The sequence below is a fragment of the Pseudophryne corroboree genome, chromosome 2 (genome assembly GCF_028390025.1).
Source record: "Pseudophryne corroboree isolate aPseCor3 chromosome 2, aPseCor3.hap2, whole genome shotgun sequence".
NCBI classification, from domain to species: domain Eukaryota; kingdom Metazoa; phylum Chordata; class Amphibia; order Anura; family Myobatrachidae; genus Pseudophryne; species Pseudophryne corroboree.
In genome coordinates this window covers 1,020,041,913-1,020,057,473 of record NC_086445.1, presented here as the reverse complement: position 1 = coordinate 1,020,057,473, position 15,561 = coordinate 1,020,041,913, and the positions used below count along the sequence as shown (strand labels likewise).

General features: G+C 53.2%; 1 protein-coding gene across 1 annotated transcript; it reads right to left on the bottom strand.

Annotated features, from left to right (window-relative positions):
• Positions 1-8,641: 8,641 nt before the first annotated feature.
• LOC134988132 (uncharacterized) lies at positions 8,642-15,055 on the bottom strand. The gene is made up of 3 exons (XM_063950525.1): positions 14,505-15,055; positions 9,627-9,835; positions 8,642-9,530 (listed from the first exon to the last, which is right to left on the bottom strand). Exons 1-3 carry the CDS (start codon positions 15,023-15,025, stop codon positions 9,400-9,402), a joined length of 861 nt encoding a protein of 286 aa, XP_063806595.1. The 5' UTR covers positions 15,026-15,055; the 3' UTR covers positions 8,642-9,399.
• Between the last annotated feature and the right edge of the window lie 506 nt (positions 15,056-15,561).

The window sequence follows — 15,561 nt, the reverse complement described above, 5'->3', positions numbered from 1 at the left end:
ACCGAGCTCCGAGGCTGGGCCTGTGTTCGGTCCCTCTGGAGCTAATGGTGTCCAGTAGCCTAAGAAGCCCAAGCTACCACCACTTAGGTAGGTTCGCTTCTTCTCCCCTTAGTCCCTCGGTGCAGTGAGCCTGTTGCCAGCAGATCTCACTGAAAATAAAAAAACCTAAAACTAAACTTTCACTAAGAAGCTCAGGAGAGCCCCTAGTGTGCACCCTTCTCGGCCGGGCACAAAAATCTAACTGAGGCTTGGAGGAGGGTCATAGGGGGAGGAGCCAGTGCACACCAGGTAGTCCTAAAGCTTTACTTTTGTGCCCAGTCTCCTGCGGAGCCGCTATTCCCCATGGTCCTTACGGAGTTCCCAGCATCCACTAGGACGTCAGAGAAATATATATATATATATATATACATATACATATACATACATACTGTATATATTTGCTCCTGCATAGCAAGTCTGCAGATTGTAACTATATGAAACTATTACAAAACCATTGCAACTAGGCAGATCTTTGTAGGGGTCCAGCCACACACTACATAGATCTGCTCAGTCACTCACAATGCTGATTAGATAAGCTGAAGGCTGCATAAGCCTGAGGCCATATAAGCGATCAACTTTTTGTGATTGGTTGTTAAATGACTAAGCAGTTGCTAGGCAGATCAGTTTTCCCGGTTGGTTTTTTCCTATTGGTTTAAGGGGTTGTGCATCAGGATGAAGAGGAGGGTCTTAGGTTAGTATATAGGGGGTGGCCATCTTGCTAGACTCCCTCTTGCCTTTCAGTTTATGCCCCAGGAAGGATAAGTACTATTGCTTATTTTCACTGCCTGTAAATTGTTTTTTTTTTTTTTTTTTGAATTTCATTTGCCTTCTCTAGGGCATTATACAGTGCTGTGCCCCCTCTCTGCGTGTCATTGTCTACTTTTGCAGATTCTCCCCCCTCTGCCATGCCTCGTCCAAAACGTGCAGCTCCCCCCCCCCCCGGCGCCTCGTGGATGCGGGGAGCGCCTTCCGCTCCCGCTCCCCGAGCGTTGCGCCACAGAGAGGACTTCCCCCTGTTTCAGACAGGCGGCTGGGACGGGCAGTTACAGCCCGCTCCCCTGCCGCACGGAGACGGGCCTCTCCTCTCCCTCCTGCCTCGGGCGTCTGCAGCACTTCCCCTCCGGCGGCCGCTCTGCACGTGGCGCGGTCCGGCTGGGCCGCGCTCCCCGGCGCCTCCCGCGGGCGAATCGACTTCCCTCCCTCCTTCCATAAGTGCCTCCGGCCCTCCTCCTCCATCCCCGCGGTCGGCTCTCGGCGGCGTCCTGGGGGCACAAGCTGTGCCGGACGGCCGCGGCAGAGCTGCGGGGGGCGAGGGGGGGGGGTCAATATGCAGCTGGGGGATATGAGCCCAGGGCAGCGGGTAGCGGCTCCCGCTGTCCCCGGGACAATACAGGGCCCCATACTACCCCCCTCCAGCGGGGGGTTTAGCACACCGCACCTCAATTTAAATAATATTGGGCCGTTTGGGCCTAGTGTCGCCGGGGCGGGGGACGTGGCAGCGGCGGCCGCCACACCCGCCCCGGCGGCAGTCACATGGCAGGGTTTTCCCCCGGCCTCGGTGGCCTGCTCGGGCTCCTCCTGGGTGTCAGACGCCCCGACGCCATTAACGGCGCCCCCGCTCGTCGGTTTTCAAACCCCTCTCCACGCCCTTCCCGGTCTTTTTCAGTTTGGGTCCACACAGACATCCGTCTCGGCGGCTTATATGACGCCCGGCGGGGCGCTTTCGGTAGCAGCGCAGCAAGGCTTCGCGGGGAGCCAGTCCTTCCCCGGGGGTTTTGCGTGGCCTCCGGCTCCAGCATTCCCCTTAGCCGCCAGCATGCCTTCCATGGGCTTCATGACGGTGTCCGGCACACAGTTTTCCCCGCACGGGGCCAGCGCGGGCGCCGGCGTGCAGTCCACGTGGTCGGTCGGTGGCCCCCGAGTCGCGGTGCCCTTGCCGGCCTTTGCGGGCCTGCAGTCAGGGCAGGCACCGGGCGGTGGGTATCAGGTGGCACAGAGTTGGCCCCCTCTCGTGGCGCCCCCTCAGTTCCTTCCGGCGTCATACGGATGGGCGGGGGCGGGCGGCTGCCCGCCGCATACGGCGTGGCGGCCGTCTTACCCCGCGAGTTTCGGTGCAGTGAGCGGGTCAGCCTTTACGCAGTCGATCGGGTACACCTCGGCGGGGGCCCCCTCCCTGCAGCTGCCGGGCGGCCATCCGCCACGGAACGGGGGGACGGGCTCTCCGCCTCCGCATTTGCGGACAAGTGTTAATGATGTTCTGGTTCCCCCGGTGCCGGTTGTCCCCTCTTTTTCTCCCTTGCAGGTTCCGTCTAATTCAGGGGCTACGCCCGTCACGAGGCGAAGGTCACGGACAAGCGCGACTGCGAACGTGGAGGTACGGCCATCAGCGGAGGCGGGTGCAGCGTACGACGCGGTTCCGGGTCCTTCGAACTCCGGTGAGCTAAACATTCCTTTACACGTTTCAACTTGTAGTTCCTCGTCTTCTAGCAGCGTATCATCCGGCTCTCCGCGGCGCCCGCGTAAATTAGCTAGGCTCATCGCGCGGCGAATGGCCAAGGAGGCGCACAAGGTGGCCGCTCCTGCGCAGGTGGTCCCCTCCGACCCTCCCCGTTACGGCGAGATGGTACATTGCGCCAACACGGCAGTTACAAGGGGGGTTCGTAAGCGCATGCGGGAAAAAATACGTAAGGGGAAGTATGTAGACATATTCACCCTTACAGAGGAAATGCGGCAGGGTTTTGACGCGGCCAAGAAACCGGGTGGTATTGGGGAAAATGCGTTTCGCAATTTTCACCAGTGGCTGCGTGGGTTTTTGGTGTTCATGGCTTGCTACACGGAATCGCGTCCCGCGGAGTATGCCAACTTGGTGAAATATTTGTTTTTAGTACACGATATGTACTTAAAATCCAAGGGTTCCGCGTGGCGGGATTACGACGAGAAGTTTCGTCGCAATCAGGATGGCAACCCCATCCTGCCCGCGGGTTTTAAGGATGTTGAGGTGTGGTTGGAGGTCACGCAGCAGGTCAAACCCACCCCGGACGTCACGGCCAAGAAGCCCGGGGCGGCCGGGGCGGTGGCTTCTCGATTGACGGGAAAAGGCAAGTGCTTTGCCTACAACGACGGCAAATGAGGCAAAGGAACGGGCTGTCGTTTTCGCCACTCATGCAGGTTGTGCGGAGCCAGTCACCCGGCCAAGGAATGCACCGCGGCGACAGGCGGTAAGCCTGCCGCTTCCACCGAGGCCGGTGGAATTGGCAAGTAAGGCCTTCTCCCCGATTATAGTTCCCGAGTTGCAGCGCTGGCTTACCTTGTACCCCGATGAGTCGGCGGCATCGTTTCTCTTGCAGGGCTTTCAGCACGGTTTTCGTTTGCCAATCCCGGATTCGGTGTATGTGGTTGCACGCCAGAATTTGAGATCGGCTCGGGAATTCCCGCAGGAAGTCCGGCGGAAGGTTGACGGGGAGACTGGGCTGGGGCGCATGGCTGGGCCCTACGCCCTTTCCCCATTGCCCTCCTTGTGCATTTCCCCAGTAGGGGTAGTGCCCAAGAAGGCCATAGGTAAGTTTCGTTTGATACAGCACTTGTCGCACCCGCCGGGGCTGTCGGTCAACGACGCTATCCCGGAAGCCCAATGCAGAGTTCGATATCAGTCGTTTGACGACGCGCTGCGATTAGTGCGGGATTGTGGTCCGGGGAGTCTGTTGGCAAAATTGGACGTGGAGTCGGCCTTTCGGCTACTCCCGCTACACCCAGATTCCCTGCGGTTTCTGGGTTTCAAAATAGGGGGCGAATTCTACGTCGATCGGTGTCTCCCCATGGGTTGCTCTGTCTCCTGCGCCTACTTTGAGTGCTTTAGCACGTTTTTGCACTGGTGCGTCCAGACCGCCTCCGGGCAGATGGGGGTGGCTCACTACCTGGATGACTTTCTTTTTGTAGGCCCCGGAGACAGTTCGGTCTGTGGGGACATTCTCTCGGTGGCCAGGTCGTTATTCTGCGCTTTAGGTTGCGCAGGATAAGTGCGAGGGTCCTTGCACTTGTCTTAGCTATTTAGGTATCGAGATTGACACGGTAGGGGGGTGCTGTCGCTTGCCCGAGGATAAGGTGCGGAAACTATTGGGTTTGATTACAGACTGTTTAGGAAAACGCAGTGTTCGGCTTAAACAGGTGCAGTCCTTGCTTGGTTCTCTCAATTTTGCGTGTCGGATTATCCCCATGGGTAGGATTTTCTGTCGCAAACTTGAGCGGGCCACCGCGGGGACGGTTCGACAGAATCACTCCGTGTACCTTTCCCGCGAGATCAAGGATGATTTGCGGATTTGGGTCTCGTTCCTGGTGTCCTTCAACAGGGAAGTGTTGTGGCCCGCTCCTTGTTGTTCCAGTAAGCAGCTGCAGTTGTTCACGGATGCTTCAGGCAGTCGAGGTTTCGGCGCGTTCTTCGCTGGCTCATGGTGCGCTGCGGCCTGGCCGGCATCTTGGGTAACGCGTGGGTTTACCAAGAACCTGCTTCTGCTGGAATTGTTCCCGATCTTAGTGGCGCTTGAGTTATGGGCCGGACGGTTCGCAAATAGGGACATTTTGTTTCTTTGCGACAACTTAGGGGTAGTGCATGCGATTAATAACCAGCGTTCCTCATCTCCGCAGGCGCTGCGATTGCTAAGGCATTTAGTGTTGGTTTGTTTGCAGCGCAATATTAATTTTAGGGCTCGCCACGTACCTGGAGTTGACAATGGAATTGCGGATGCATTGTCCCGGTTCCAGTTTGACAAATTCAGGACGTTGGTTCCGGGAGCGGAGGCAGAGGGGTTACAGTGCCCACCTTCTGTCTGGCAGATGGTCGAAGCGGTTTAACGGCGTTGGCCAGGTGTGCACTGGCTCCCTCTACGCTACGAGCGTATGATGCTGCATGGCGGGATTGGTCAGCCTTTCAGAGTAGGTACGGGGTAGCAGGTGAGTCCTCGGCCGACGCCCTGTTGACCTTTGTTTGGGAGCATTACCAAAACGGTAGGTCAAAAGCGGCCATGGCTACTGCCCTTGCGGGCATCGCCTTTCACTCGCGACTCCACGGGACAACGGACCCCACGGGGTCGTTTGTCCTTTCCAGAGCGCTGAAAGGTTGGGCTAGGTTGCACCCGGCGCCTGCGGATTCACGTAGGCCTATAACGTTGCAGCTGCTAGCGGAATTGCTGCGTGTGCTACCTCGGATTGCGTCCTCGGAATTTGAGGTGGCATTGTTTAGTAGCGCGTATGCCCTGGCCTTTTTCGGGGCTTTTCGGGTGAGCGAGCTAGTGGCGAGCAGCAAGGCGTCCCGGGAATCGGGTCTGCTCTACGAGAATGTGCGCTTGCAGGAGGGCCTGTTGCTCTGTAGGATTGTGCGGTCCAAGACAGATCAAACAGGTCGGGGTCGCTGGTTGTCCTTGGAGGCTCAGGGAGGTATGGGCGTTTGCCCGCTGCGGTTGACGCAAGAGTATGTGCGGTTAAGACCTCCGGGGGGCAACCAGTTGCTGGTGCACGCGCAGTTGGACCCTCTGACAAAGTTTCAGTTCTCATCGGTGTTCAAGAAATGTTTGACGGCGTTGGGCTTGCAGGAGGCGGACTTCGGTAATCATTCCTTTCGGATTGGGGCGGCTACCCATGCGGCGGCCGCTGGTTCATCACCAGCGGCTATTCGGGAGTTGGGTCGCTGGAAGTCGGCCTCCTATAAGTCCTATGTCCGTATAGATAAGTTATAAGTGCGCCTGTTGCGCTAACCCAAAAACGTGTTTACTCGTCGGTTTTTGAACGCTTACCGTTCAGGAATCGAGGGTGTGAAGCGAATTTTTAAAATTTTTCCTCCGAGGGGGCCTAATTTCAATTGGCTGTTCTACCAAGGTCCACGGGAGGTTTTTTGAGTTTTCTCCTTCACTTGGGTTTTATTGGTTACGTTGTGTTTAAGTTACAGATTATGTGCATAATCTGACATTAGGATATTTTCTTTTACAGCTGTCAGCAATTTTGGAGACCACATATGGATGGTTGGTCATTCATATGTTTTTTGGGCGGAGAAACATCCCATGGCATCTAGGGCGACTGAGATTTTTGGGTCCCGGCAATTTAGATGGTTAGGTGTTAGGGGCATGTTATGGGGTGATTTGTTGCGCGTCCTTTTTTCTAGGGAGCGCCGCTGGGGTCGCCCCAGTTGTATTATCATTCATCTGGGTGGTAATGATCTGGGCCGAGTTAAAGGCATAGACTTGATTTTGTCTATAAAGGCGGATGTGGTGGCGATACGTTGTCACTGGCCTGGGGTATGCATTGTCTGGTCGGAAATGGTGCCCCGTTTCCATTGGCGTGGTGCGGTGCGTTTCTCGGCGCTGGAGAAAGCACGCAAAAAGGTGAACTCGACGGTGTCTCTGTTTGTCAAGGCCATAGGCGGAGTGGCAATTAAGCATCCTCTGCTGGTGCTGCGGAACAGGCAGTTCTATAGAGACGATGGGGTTCACCTTTCTCCGGAAGGAGTGCAGTTTTTTCTGGAAGATATTTTCGGTCTTTTTCGTTAGAGCTAGTTAGTTTCTGGTTGGTTAAGGTTCTGTTTGCGGATGGCGGTGGCGGTTTGGAAAACCTTGGTGGCGGGAAATCGCTGCCAACCAGCTGTCACACAGGCATAAGTGGTCATTGTGGGGCTCCCTCTTTAAATGGACGGCAGGTGTGTCCTTTTCTTGCGGTTGGACATTTAGACGTTCCCCTGCGGGAACCGAACGTTTGCCAGAGAAAGAGGGGTAAGGCCAGCACAATTCGGGTTATGCGGGAAGGAGGCGGGTATGTGTACTCCCCTCCTTGGTTTGGTGGTTTGTCATCTAGGTGACGGGTGCTGGTGTTTGGCAGCGGTTTTCTGTTTGCCATCCTCCAAACTAAAGTTAATATATATTCAATTCAATTCTAATTCAGCCTCAATTATTAGTTTAAAGAGTTGGTCAGCGATTAATAAACATCGTCTGACCTTTAACTCCAGCTACTGTGTCCGTGTCTTTATTTCAGTGTGTGGTGTGGTTTTATTTAGTGATAAGCTAGCTTAAGTAAAAGGTTTATGTAATCACAATAAAGTTATGAGCGGCTTATTTCTCTGACAATTAATTTGCAAGTGTCATACCCAGGATTAGAACCCACAACCTATTACACTGGAAGCATGCACCTTACTGATGGAGATATCTGCTCTTGCATAGGAAGTATGAGAATTCTAACTATATGAAGTTACTTGTAATTGTCAGAGAAATAACTTCATATAGTTAGAATTCTCTTGTTTCCTTTATAGGAGCAAATAGCTTCATCAGTAAGTTGTCTACTTCCTCTGTATCTATAATAAAGAGGGTGTGATTTGTAAGGTGCAGTGACTAGTGGGGAAGTCGGCTACGGAAGAGATACCGGCTGCTGTCAATTAACTTAATTGATTCATGTCGCAGAACACACGGAACAGGATGAGAGGTGACCCCCTTCAAAGCAGGAGCCCGGCAGCAGCTGACTTGCCTCCCAGAGTTATGCCCCCTTCTACAGTTTAGTGTTCTCCCTCCCGCCCCATCTCCCACCATCTGTGCAGTAAAGGAGTAATTAGCAGAAATTACTGCTCCAGGTCCTACATGCTGAGCGGAAGATAGAACACCCCCTACCGCCCGCAGGACAAAGCTGCCATTGATAGCACCTCCCACCCCTACTGCTGGAGGATGGGTAGGGGCCCAGTGCATTGCTGTGCCCTGGGACCTACACTGCAGTTAGGATGGCCCTGGCCGTACTGCGAAAAAAAAAAAAAAAAAAAAAAGCCGTACTGTGTCAAAGAGGGGCTCTACCTGGTGTAGTGGCGCTACTGTTCAGTGTCATTTGAATAATGGAGACTACTGTGCAGCGTAATATGAATTGGTATTGTGGCCACGCCCCTTCATTATGAAGCCACACCCCTATATTTTTGGAGTATGCTTACAGCTCACACTGGATCCATTACGAATAAGAGGGGGGGGGGGGGGCGTCAATGCGGTTTTTTGCACACAGCGCTAAAACGTCTAGTTACGGCATTGACAATTACATGTGTTCTGCAAACCTTTTATTTTTTTCCCTCTTTTCCTCTATGTACACATTGCTTACAGGTGCCAAACAACTGTTTGTGGAGCCTATCAAGCTGCTTTGTCCTGGCAAAAAAAAAAAAAAAAAAAAAAAACACACACACACACACACACACACACACACACCACACCCATACGTTGTCATTTTCACACACTCATGCCATGTTTTCCGGATTACTACCTTTGTATTTTTTTTTTATTACACAACATAATGCATGCCATGTTATTAACTCATGCTTTCCCTGATACATTCATAGTGTTAATTAGGTCAGATGTGCTTTCTACTTTAGATGTCATGTTGCCCATAGTAACCAAACAAATTCCTGTTCTTATATTGTAGACTGAGGTAGTTTTTGGAATGTAAGTTTTATCTGTTGTATATGCAACATCCCATCTTCAAGCAAACTCCCATCTCCCAAAATGTTCCTCCTACAGTATTTTTTTTTTTTTTTTTTTATCCACACAACCATACCGAACAGCATTTGTTTACTTTACCACAATAAGAGAAGCGCAAGTTATTACCAGAGTGTAAGGGTGTTTATTTTTTTTATTTTTTTAAAGAAATTCGACAAATAAACCAACATCCAAACAGAAAAGTTTACAGAAATAAACCGTCCATAACATGTCACAGCAACAAACACCTGTCTGCGCAGAAATGGGGATGCCAGTACCCAGTAGTGAAGACCCCCATCTACTGAGCAGTAAACAGAGACTGGTCTCATTACCCTTCCTGAGGGAGATATGGTGCATATTGAGGTAAATCTGCCCACAATACCCAAACCCAGCTATCAAAACCACAGTGTGAACAGGAAGATGGGTCAACTTTACAGGTTAATGCCTCACAGGCACTGAAATAAAAGAGGAGACGCCAAACACCATTCATCCGGAGGGAGTTTGACATTCTGGTCCCACAAACCATTGCGAAACATTTTGGAACATAAACGACATGGGCGCTGGGAAATAGGACCACATCTGGAGAGAAATTATTTTTTTCTCCTTTTAGTCCCAGCCTGAAGGGGTTGTTGTTCAGTCGTAGGTCTGCGCACTGATCTTTGAGGGCCCTGCCCAGTAGGATGTTGTTCCGGGGTAGGGGATGGTCCTGGTGGTGTGGCCTCCCTGAGAGTGTGGCCACGGATGGCAGCGATGGTCTGTATGCCTTGCCTAATAATAGTGTTGAGGTCCTGGATCGAGGAGGTTATGTCGCACATGCCTTGTCGCATGGTAGAGGTCATCTCACGGATCACCCGGAGCATATGTACCTGGAAAGTGTTGATCATGTTTGCATAATGCGCCATCTCAGTAAGAATCTCCGGGAGACTGGTTTGGGGAGGGGTGCCAGTGTGGGGCTGGGCTGGTGGTGTTTCCTCACCCACACCAGAGGTGTCACTACTTTCACCTCCTCTGCTGTATTTGGAGAAATGGAAGGGAACAAAAAGCAAAAATTAATGATATGATAATTGTATACAGGAAACAGCTGGCAATATATGTTTAAAATATTACCTTCCAAGTCATGTGGACATTCTATGGCAAGTGTGTCAGTGTCCATGTCGGACACACCTGCCACCTCCTGGTAGGACACACACACCATCGCAAGCTCCTCCAGGTCTGTATATTCCACACTCTCAGGGAGTGGACCTCCCCCTGTGGCCCTCGATGCGTTCCAATGTGCAGCCTTTTTCCGCTTCAGGCAGGACTTAAAGTCATCCCAACTACATGTTTTGAGTAATGGGTGAAAGAAAGAGAATATATATAAGTACATTTGTAGCATACTTTTTGGACACGTTCCAGCAATGATCTAGCGAAAGGTGTTTCACACTGGCCAATATATCGGCCGTTCTATTGAACGGCCGAAATATCGTGGTCCGTCGGCCAGTGTGTTTGGATGATACAGGGCTGGCTCCAGGCCTACTAGCACCCTGAGTTAGAAAATTTAAAAGCGCTCCCCCATCCCCTATGCACGCTCCTGGAAAAGTGGGCGTGGCCTCGTAACTTCATATCAAACTATAAATACTAGGTGCTTCATCGAGCCCTACGGGCGCTCTTCACACCGTCGCAAGGGGCTACGCCCCTTTAACCCTTGTATGCCTATATGGGGTTCAATATTTGTATTATATGGAGTATTACCTGCATTCCTTTGTTAGTGGTTAAATATTGCGTAATGAAAGGGCGTGCGATGGTGAAGGAGGCGCAGCCCCTTGCGACGGCGTGAACAGCACCTGCAGGGCACGATGTACAGAATGAGCGGGTGCGGCGGGGACTGCGGATGGGGGAGGGTGTCTGTAAATGCTGCAGGTGGAGGGGGCAGATGCGGGGGGGCCCGGATGGGGAAGGGTTGGGACGTGCTGCGGGTGGGGGACAGACAGAAGAGTGGGGGCTGTAGATGGGGGAGGGGTCTGGAGGCGGGGGAGGGGCAGGGGTGCCATGGGGGAGGGGCAGGTGCAGGGATGTTGCGGATGGGTGAAGAGTTCCGGAGGTGCTGTGGGATGGGAAGGGGCGGGGGTGCCGAGGGTGGGGTAGGGGGTCCCGAGGCACCGCAGTGGGGGAGAGGCAGGTGCGGCGGACGGGGAAGGGGGTACGAAGGCGCTGCAGTTGGTGGAGGGACCGGTGCGGAGGTGCTGTGGGTGGGTGAGGGGGGAACCGCGAATGGAGGAGGGTGTCTGCAGATGCTGTGGGTGGAGGGGGGCAGGTGTGGGGGGAGACATATGGGGGGTGGATGGTGGAGGGGTTCTGGAGGCACAGCGTGTGGGGGAGGGGTGGTGTTGCATGTGGTGGAGGGGAAGGGGTGGAGGTGTGGTGCATTGGGGAGGGGTCTGGAGACGCTGCGGGTACTGTACCTGCCAAAAAGGTAGTTGGAGGGTATGCAGTAACAGGGCCAGGACAGGGGTGACGGGGCCAGGACAGGGGCAACGGGGCCATGGTAGGGGCGGCAGGACCAGGATTTGGGCTGACAGGGACATGACAGAACACAAGGCACGGGAGAGATTGGTATTAGGGACAGAACAGTGATGACAGACAGATGTGTCTTAACGGAGTCACTGCTGCTGGCTGCTGCTGTTCCACTCCAACCTGTTGGGATCTGCTGCTGCTGGAGACTTGGCATGGCTGACTCTCTCAGGTTGGAGTCCTGCTTCCTCTGCCCATCCGCATCCCCCCCCCTCCTTAGTCACACACCGCAGACTTCGCGCAGCTGTCGGCACTGTGGTAAGGGGAGACTGGGAATGACTGGTTAGCCCCCAGGAGACGCTGCGGCTGGAGGGAGGAGGGGGTCATAGCTTGCACGCGGTGCGGACCTCGCGGCTGCCGGGCACTGTGGAAAGGGGAGAATGGGAGTGACTGGTTAGCCCCCAGTAGACGCTGCGGCTGGAGGGTGGAGGGGGTCGGAGCCTGCAAGCAGCGCGGACTTCTGCAGCGCTGCCCGCCGGCTAAAGTGTGTGAAGGAGCTGGGCGCACCTCACTATGGGCGGCAGCGCTGCAGCTAGCGGTGGGGTTGCCGGGGCTGGAGATAACAGAGGCAGTACGGAACCTGCACAGCGGCAGGTGCCCCACAAGACTGCAGCTAAGAAGCGTGGAGTGCGCCAGAAAGTGATGCTCCTCCCCACCAGAGAGCCCCTGCTGAGTATGCTGATGTGGGGGGTCAAGCACACAGTGAGCCGGTGCCCGTCTGTCTGTATGGCATACCCCCTCACACACCCCCATACCTCCTCACTGTCACCGATTTTCGCGGGACAGTCCCATTTTTTGGGGTCTGTCCCACCCGCAGTGAAGGGGGGGGGGGGGGGCGTTGGGAAGCTCCTGTACTCGCTGTTCTTCTTAGCATGCACACAGCATCTATTTAGTGGAGACAGAGTGAGAGGGGGCATCAGGGGGTACGGATTAAGGGTGGGCCCAGGGGGTACGTACCCTGGGCCTCACAGTTTTAGGGGGCCCCCCAGCTGGAGTAGCTCTGTCCCAGCTCTGAAGCTCCCCCGTCCTGCCAGCAACAGCAGCAGCATTGTGCTACAGTCAGCACACGCTGCTGTGTATTGGCAGGTCTGTGGTGTTGCAGGGAGGCAGCAGTCTCCCTGCTTTCTTCTGCCAGTGCGGGTGTGTAGGAGGGAGCGACCACCTCCTCTGGATTTACCCCTAGCTGAGGGGCCAAAATTCCATAAAAAAAAAAAAAAAAAAAAAAACGGAATTTGCATAAGGGGGCGTGGCCACGATGGCCGCAATTAGGTCACGCCCCCAAACCCACAGCAATGAGATAGGGTTCCTGTCTCAAGTGCCCTGGGCCCCCCGGACTCATAATCCGCCGCTGGGGGCATGCCAGCAGCTCACAGAGCACTGGGCATACCCCTCACTGACGAAAACAGGGGCGTGGCTCGCGATCGCGGGTCCACCCGCGAAGCCACGCCCCCTTTCCCATTGTCCATGCCCCCTTTTTGCTGTGCGTGTCCCTCCTGCCTGAAGAAAGTTGGGAGGTATGCACCCTTGCCTGTGCCATGCCCATACCATCTGCTCCTGCTCCAAGTCTCCTATAGATTTGCCCAGATCTGTGACTCATTTGACTAACTCCACCCAGTGTTTTGACTCCGCCCAGCGTTAGCAAATGAAGCACAAAGTCACAGATCTGGGCTATTATATAGGCACAAAGTCACAGATCTAGGCTATTATATAGGAGATATTTTCACACCCCCTCTACGCACACAATTAGCAGCCTTACAGACACTAGTGTTCCTTACACACAAGGTCTCCAGTATAGTGCCAGATACACATAGTGTGCAGTTCCAGATAGACACATGCCCCCCCAGCAGTGCCAGCTACACGTGACATGCCCCGCAGCAATGCCACATACATAAATGCCCCCACAGTGCCAGATATGCCTCCACAGTGCCAGATACATAAATGCCCCACACAGTGCCAGACATGACATGTGCTGCTTACCGTGCTTCTGTTGTCCAGCTGAGGGCGGGGAGGAGAGCGCAGCGTGCGCCTCTCCTAGCTCTCAATCACCGGTGGCCGCGGCGGTGTCAGCTTCGACTTGGCGCCGGTCCGCAAGCCAATCAAAGCTTGCGGTCCGGCAGCCAATCATGAGCCTCAGCTGCCGGACCACAAGCTCTGGTTGGCTCACGGGACGTCGCCGGTTAGCGGGGAGGGAGCACGCAGTGCGCGTCTGTTAGGATACGGATACTGCTGTAGGGATGGCTTCAGGCTCTAATATGGCGGCCAGAGCTAGCGGCGCCCATAAAGTGCGGCGCCCTGTTTAGCCGCTCTATTGGAACATGCCTGGAGCCGGCCCTGGGATGATATGTCTGAACTCCGTCGTTCAGACATATCGCGTCGGCACAGCCAATATATCTACTGATATATTGGTGCGTCGCTGTGTGTACGGGCGACCAGTTCATGACGTCAGTCCCCGACGGATCGGGCAGTGTGTATGCACAGCACACTGCCCGATCCGTCCATAGATATATCTGCAGATCAATTGATGTGCAGATATATCTATCAGTGTGTACCCACCTTTAGGCTAACTCAAAGAACACAACTTACATTTTTTTAAAACAAACTTCCCCACATTCATAGTTTTTAAATTAAATGTTACAACTGAAATTCCTCATGGATGTAATAACTAAACACACCACTTTTTTTGAGGGTGACTTATGTCTCACCTTCTGTAAGGTTCACTAGCGGATCTTGCCAGGGGCAAGCAGGACTTTTGCACGGGGCGCCGTTGCCCTGAGGGCGCCGCCAAAGCAAGATCCGCTACTGGTGCCGGGCGGTGCGTGATGCAGCGGCCATATACGCCAGAGATCATAATTGACCTCTAGTGTCTATGCGGTGCTATGTGAGAGAAGTCATGATCCCATAGATCAGAGAAGCGGTGCCAGAGGCCGGAGACGGGGGGCAGCAGCGGTCGAGTAGCAGGAGCGGGGATGGTGAGTATTTATTTTAGTAAGCAGCACAGCACTGGGGGCACAGCTACAGGTGACACTGCTGACCACGCCCCTTCCCCATTAAGCCACTCCCCTGTTTTGCCTGTCAGCATACCTCCCAACATGACCCTCTCCAGGACAAACACAATGCTCTGCTTCTGGACTTCTCAATCTTTGATTCCCGGCACCTGTGGTGAGCTAGTTAATTGATAAGAAAGGTGTTCAGCACAGGTGCAGGCAATCATACATTAAGAGGGAAGTCCAGTAGCAGAGCATTGTGTCCCTCCTGGAGAGGTCATGTTGGGAGGTATGTGTCAGGACTGGGGCACCAAAGGTCTAGAACCAGCCCTGGTAAGGTTACATATGTCATAGTATTGGTTGTTATAGGCAACATTAGTTTTCCAATTGATAATACAACTTATTTGATGCATACTATAGTGTTTGTCAGTGTGGCTCAGTATGTACTTACCGTCTTCTCACTTCTTGTGGTGTGCGGACTATTGGGCCAACTGCATTCACCAAGTCGGTTATCTCCCTCCAGATGCAGTCCCTCATCCCAGCACCCATGTTTTTAGTTCCAAAATGGATTAGGTCTATGGCTTGGGGCACCAGAATGTCCAGCTCCCTCTGTGTAAATGGAGGTTGGCGTCTCCCCTCTGTTGTGGCTGCCTGCGATGCATTAGTCTGTGAAGTATCTCCACCTTCCTCCTCACTGTGTGGCTCGGATTGCTGGGTTTGGATATTTTGTGCAGCTTCCTCCTCAGTTTGGGCCACATCTTCCTCAGCCTGGTAACTCACACCGGCCTCTTCTTGTGTTTGTTGCCCAGTAGCTGGTGGATCTTCTCCACTGGCTCCTGCAGCTCCCTCCTCCGCAGTGGCAGGTGTTTGTTGCTGTGCGCTCATTAATGTCATCCCTCTTTTGCGCTCTAAGGTAGCACAGAGCCGTGCATTCCGTTGTCTAAGTTCCTCATCCTCTGGATATGGCTCCATGGTGATGAAAGCATGTGTGTATGGCTCTTTGGGGTGGGTGTATACCTGCATATGAATGCTTAGTGGAATTCAGCACAGGTGATGCACACACAGTTGTTACCTGTGCTTTGATTGCTAACACTATTTAAGCATGTTCTATGCAACCTGTGTTTGTGGGTGTATGCTGGAGTTGGTGTGTGATTTTTATTTATTTATTTTTGTTTGCCCTCATTTTGTAAGGTAAGATATGTATGTGTTTAGATGTGTGTCCAAATCCAGTGTTTGTAAGATTGGGTCCATGGAGTAATGTATATGTGCTGTTATGCAGACACGTGTAGTTTTATATTTTCTATATGGTTTGTTGATGTGTATGCAAGTTGGAATAATGTGGAGAGGTGTGTTTATTTTTATTTTGTATTTTTTGTGTGAATGCACTGGGTTGTAATATTATTTATATATTTTTTCGGTATGTATTTTGTGTTTGTTTTTTAGTGGTGAGGGACTCAAAAACAGTTTTCTCTAACGTCCTAGTGGATGCTGGGGACTCCGTAAGGACC

What these genes read in the sequence shown, in the direction of transcription:
- LOC134988132 (XM_063950525.1), bottom strand. Translation starts at nt 15,025, where the DNA reads ATGGAGCCATATCCAGAGGATGAGGAACTTAGACAACGGAATGCACGG. An exon ending in CCACAAGAAGTGAGAAGACG is followed by an intron (nt 9,836 to 14,504) that starts GTAAGTACATAC and finishes CAAAACATGTAG; the next exon opens with TTGGGATGACTTTAAGTCCT. An exon ending in ATGTCCACATGACTTGGAAG is followed by an intron (nt 9,531 to 9,626) that starts GTAATATTTTAA and finishes CTCCAAATACAG; the next exon opens with CAGAGGAGGTGAAAGTAGTG.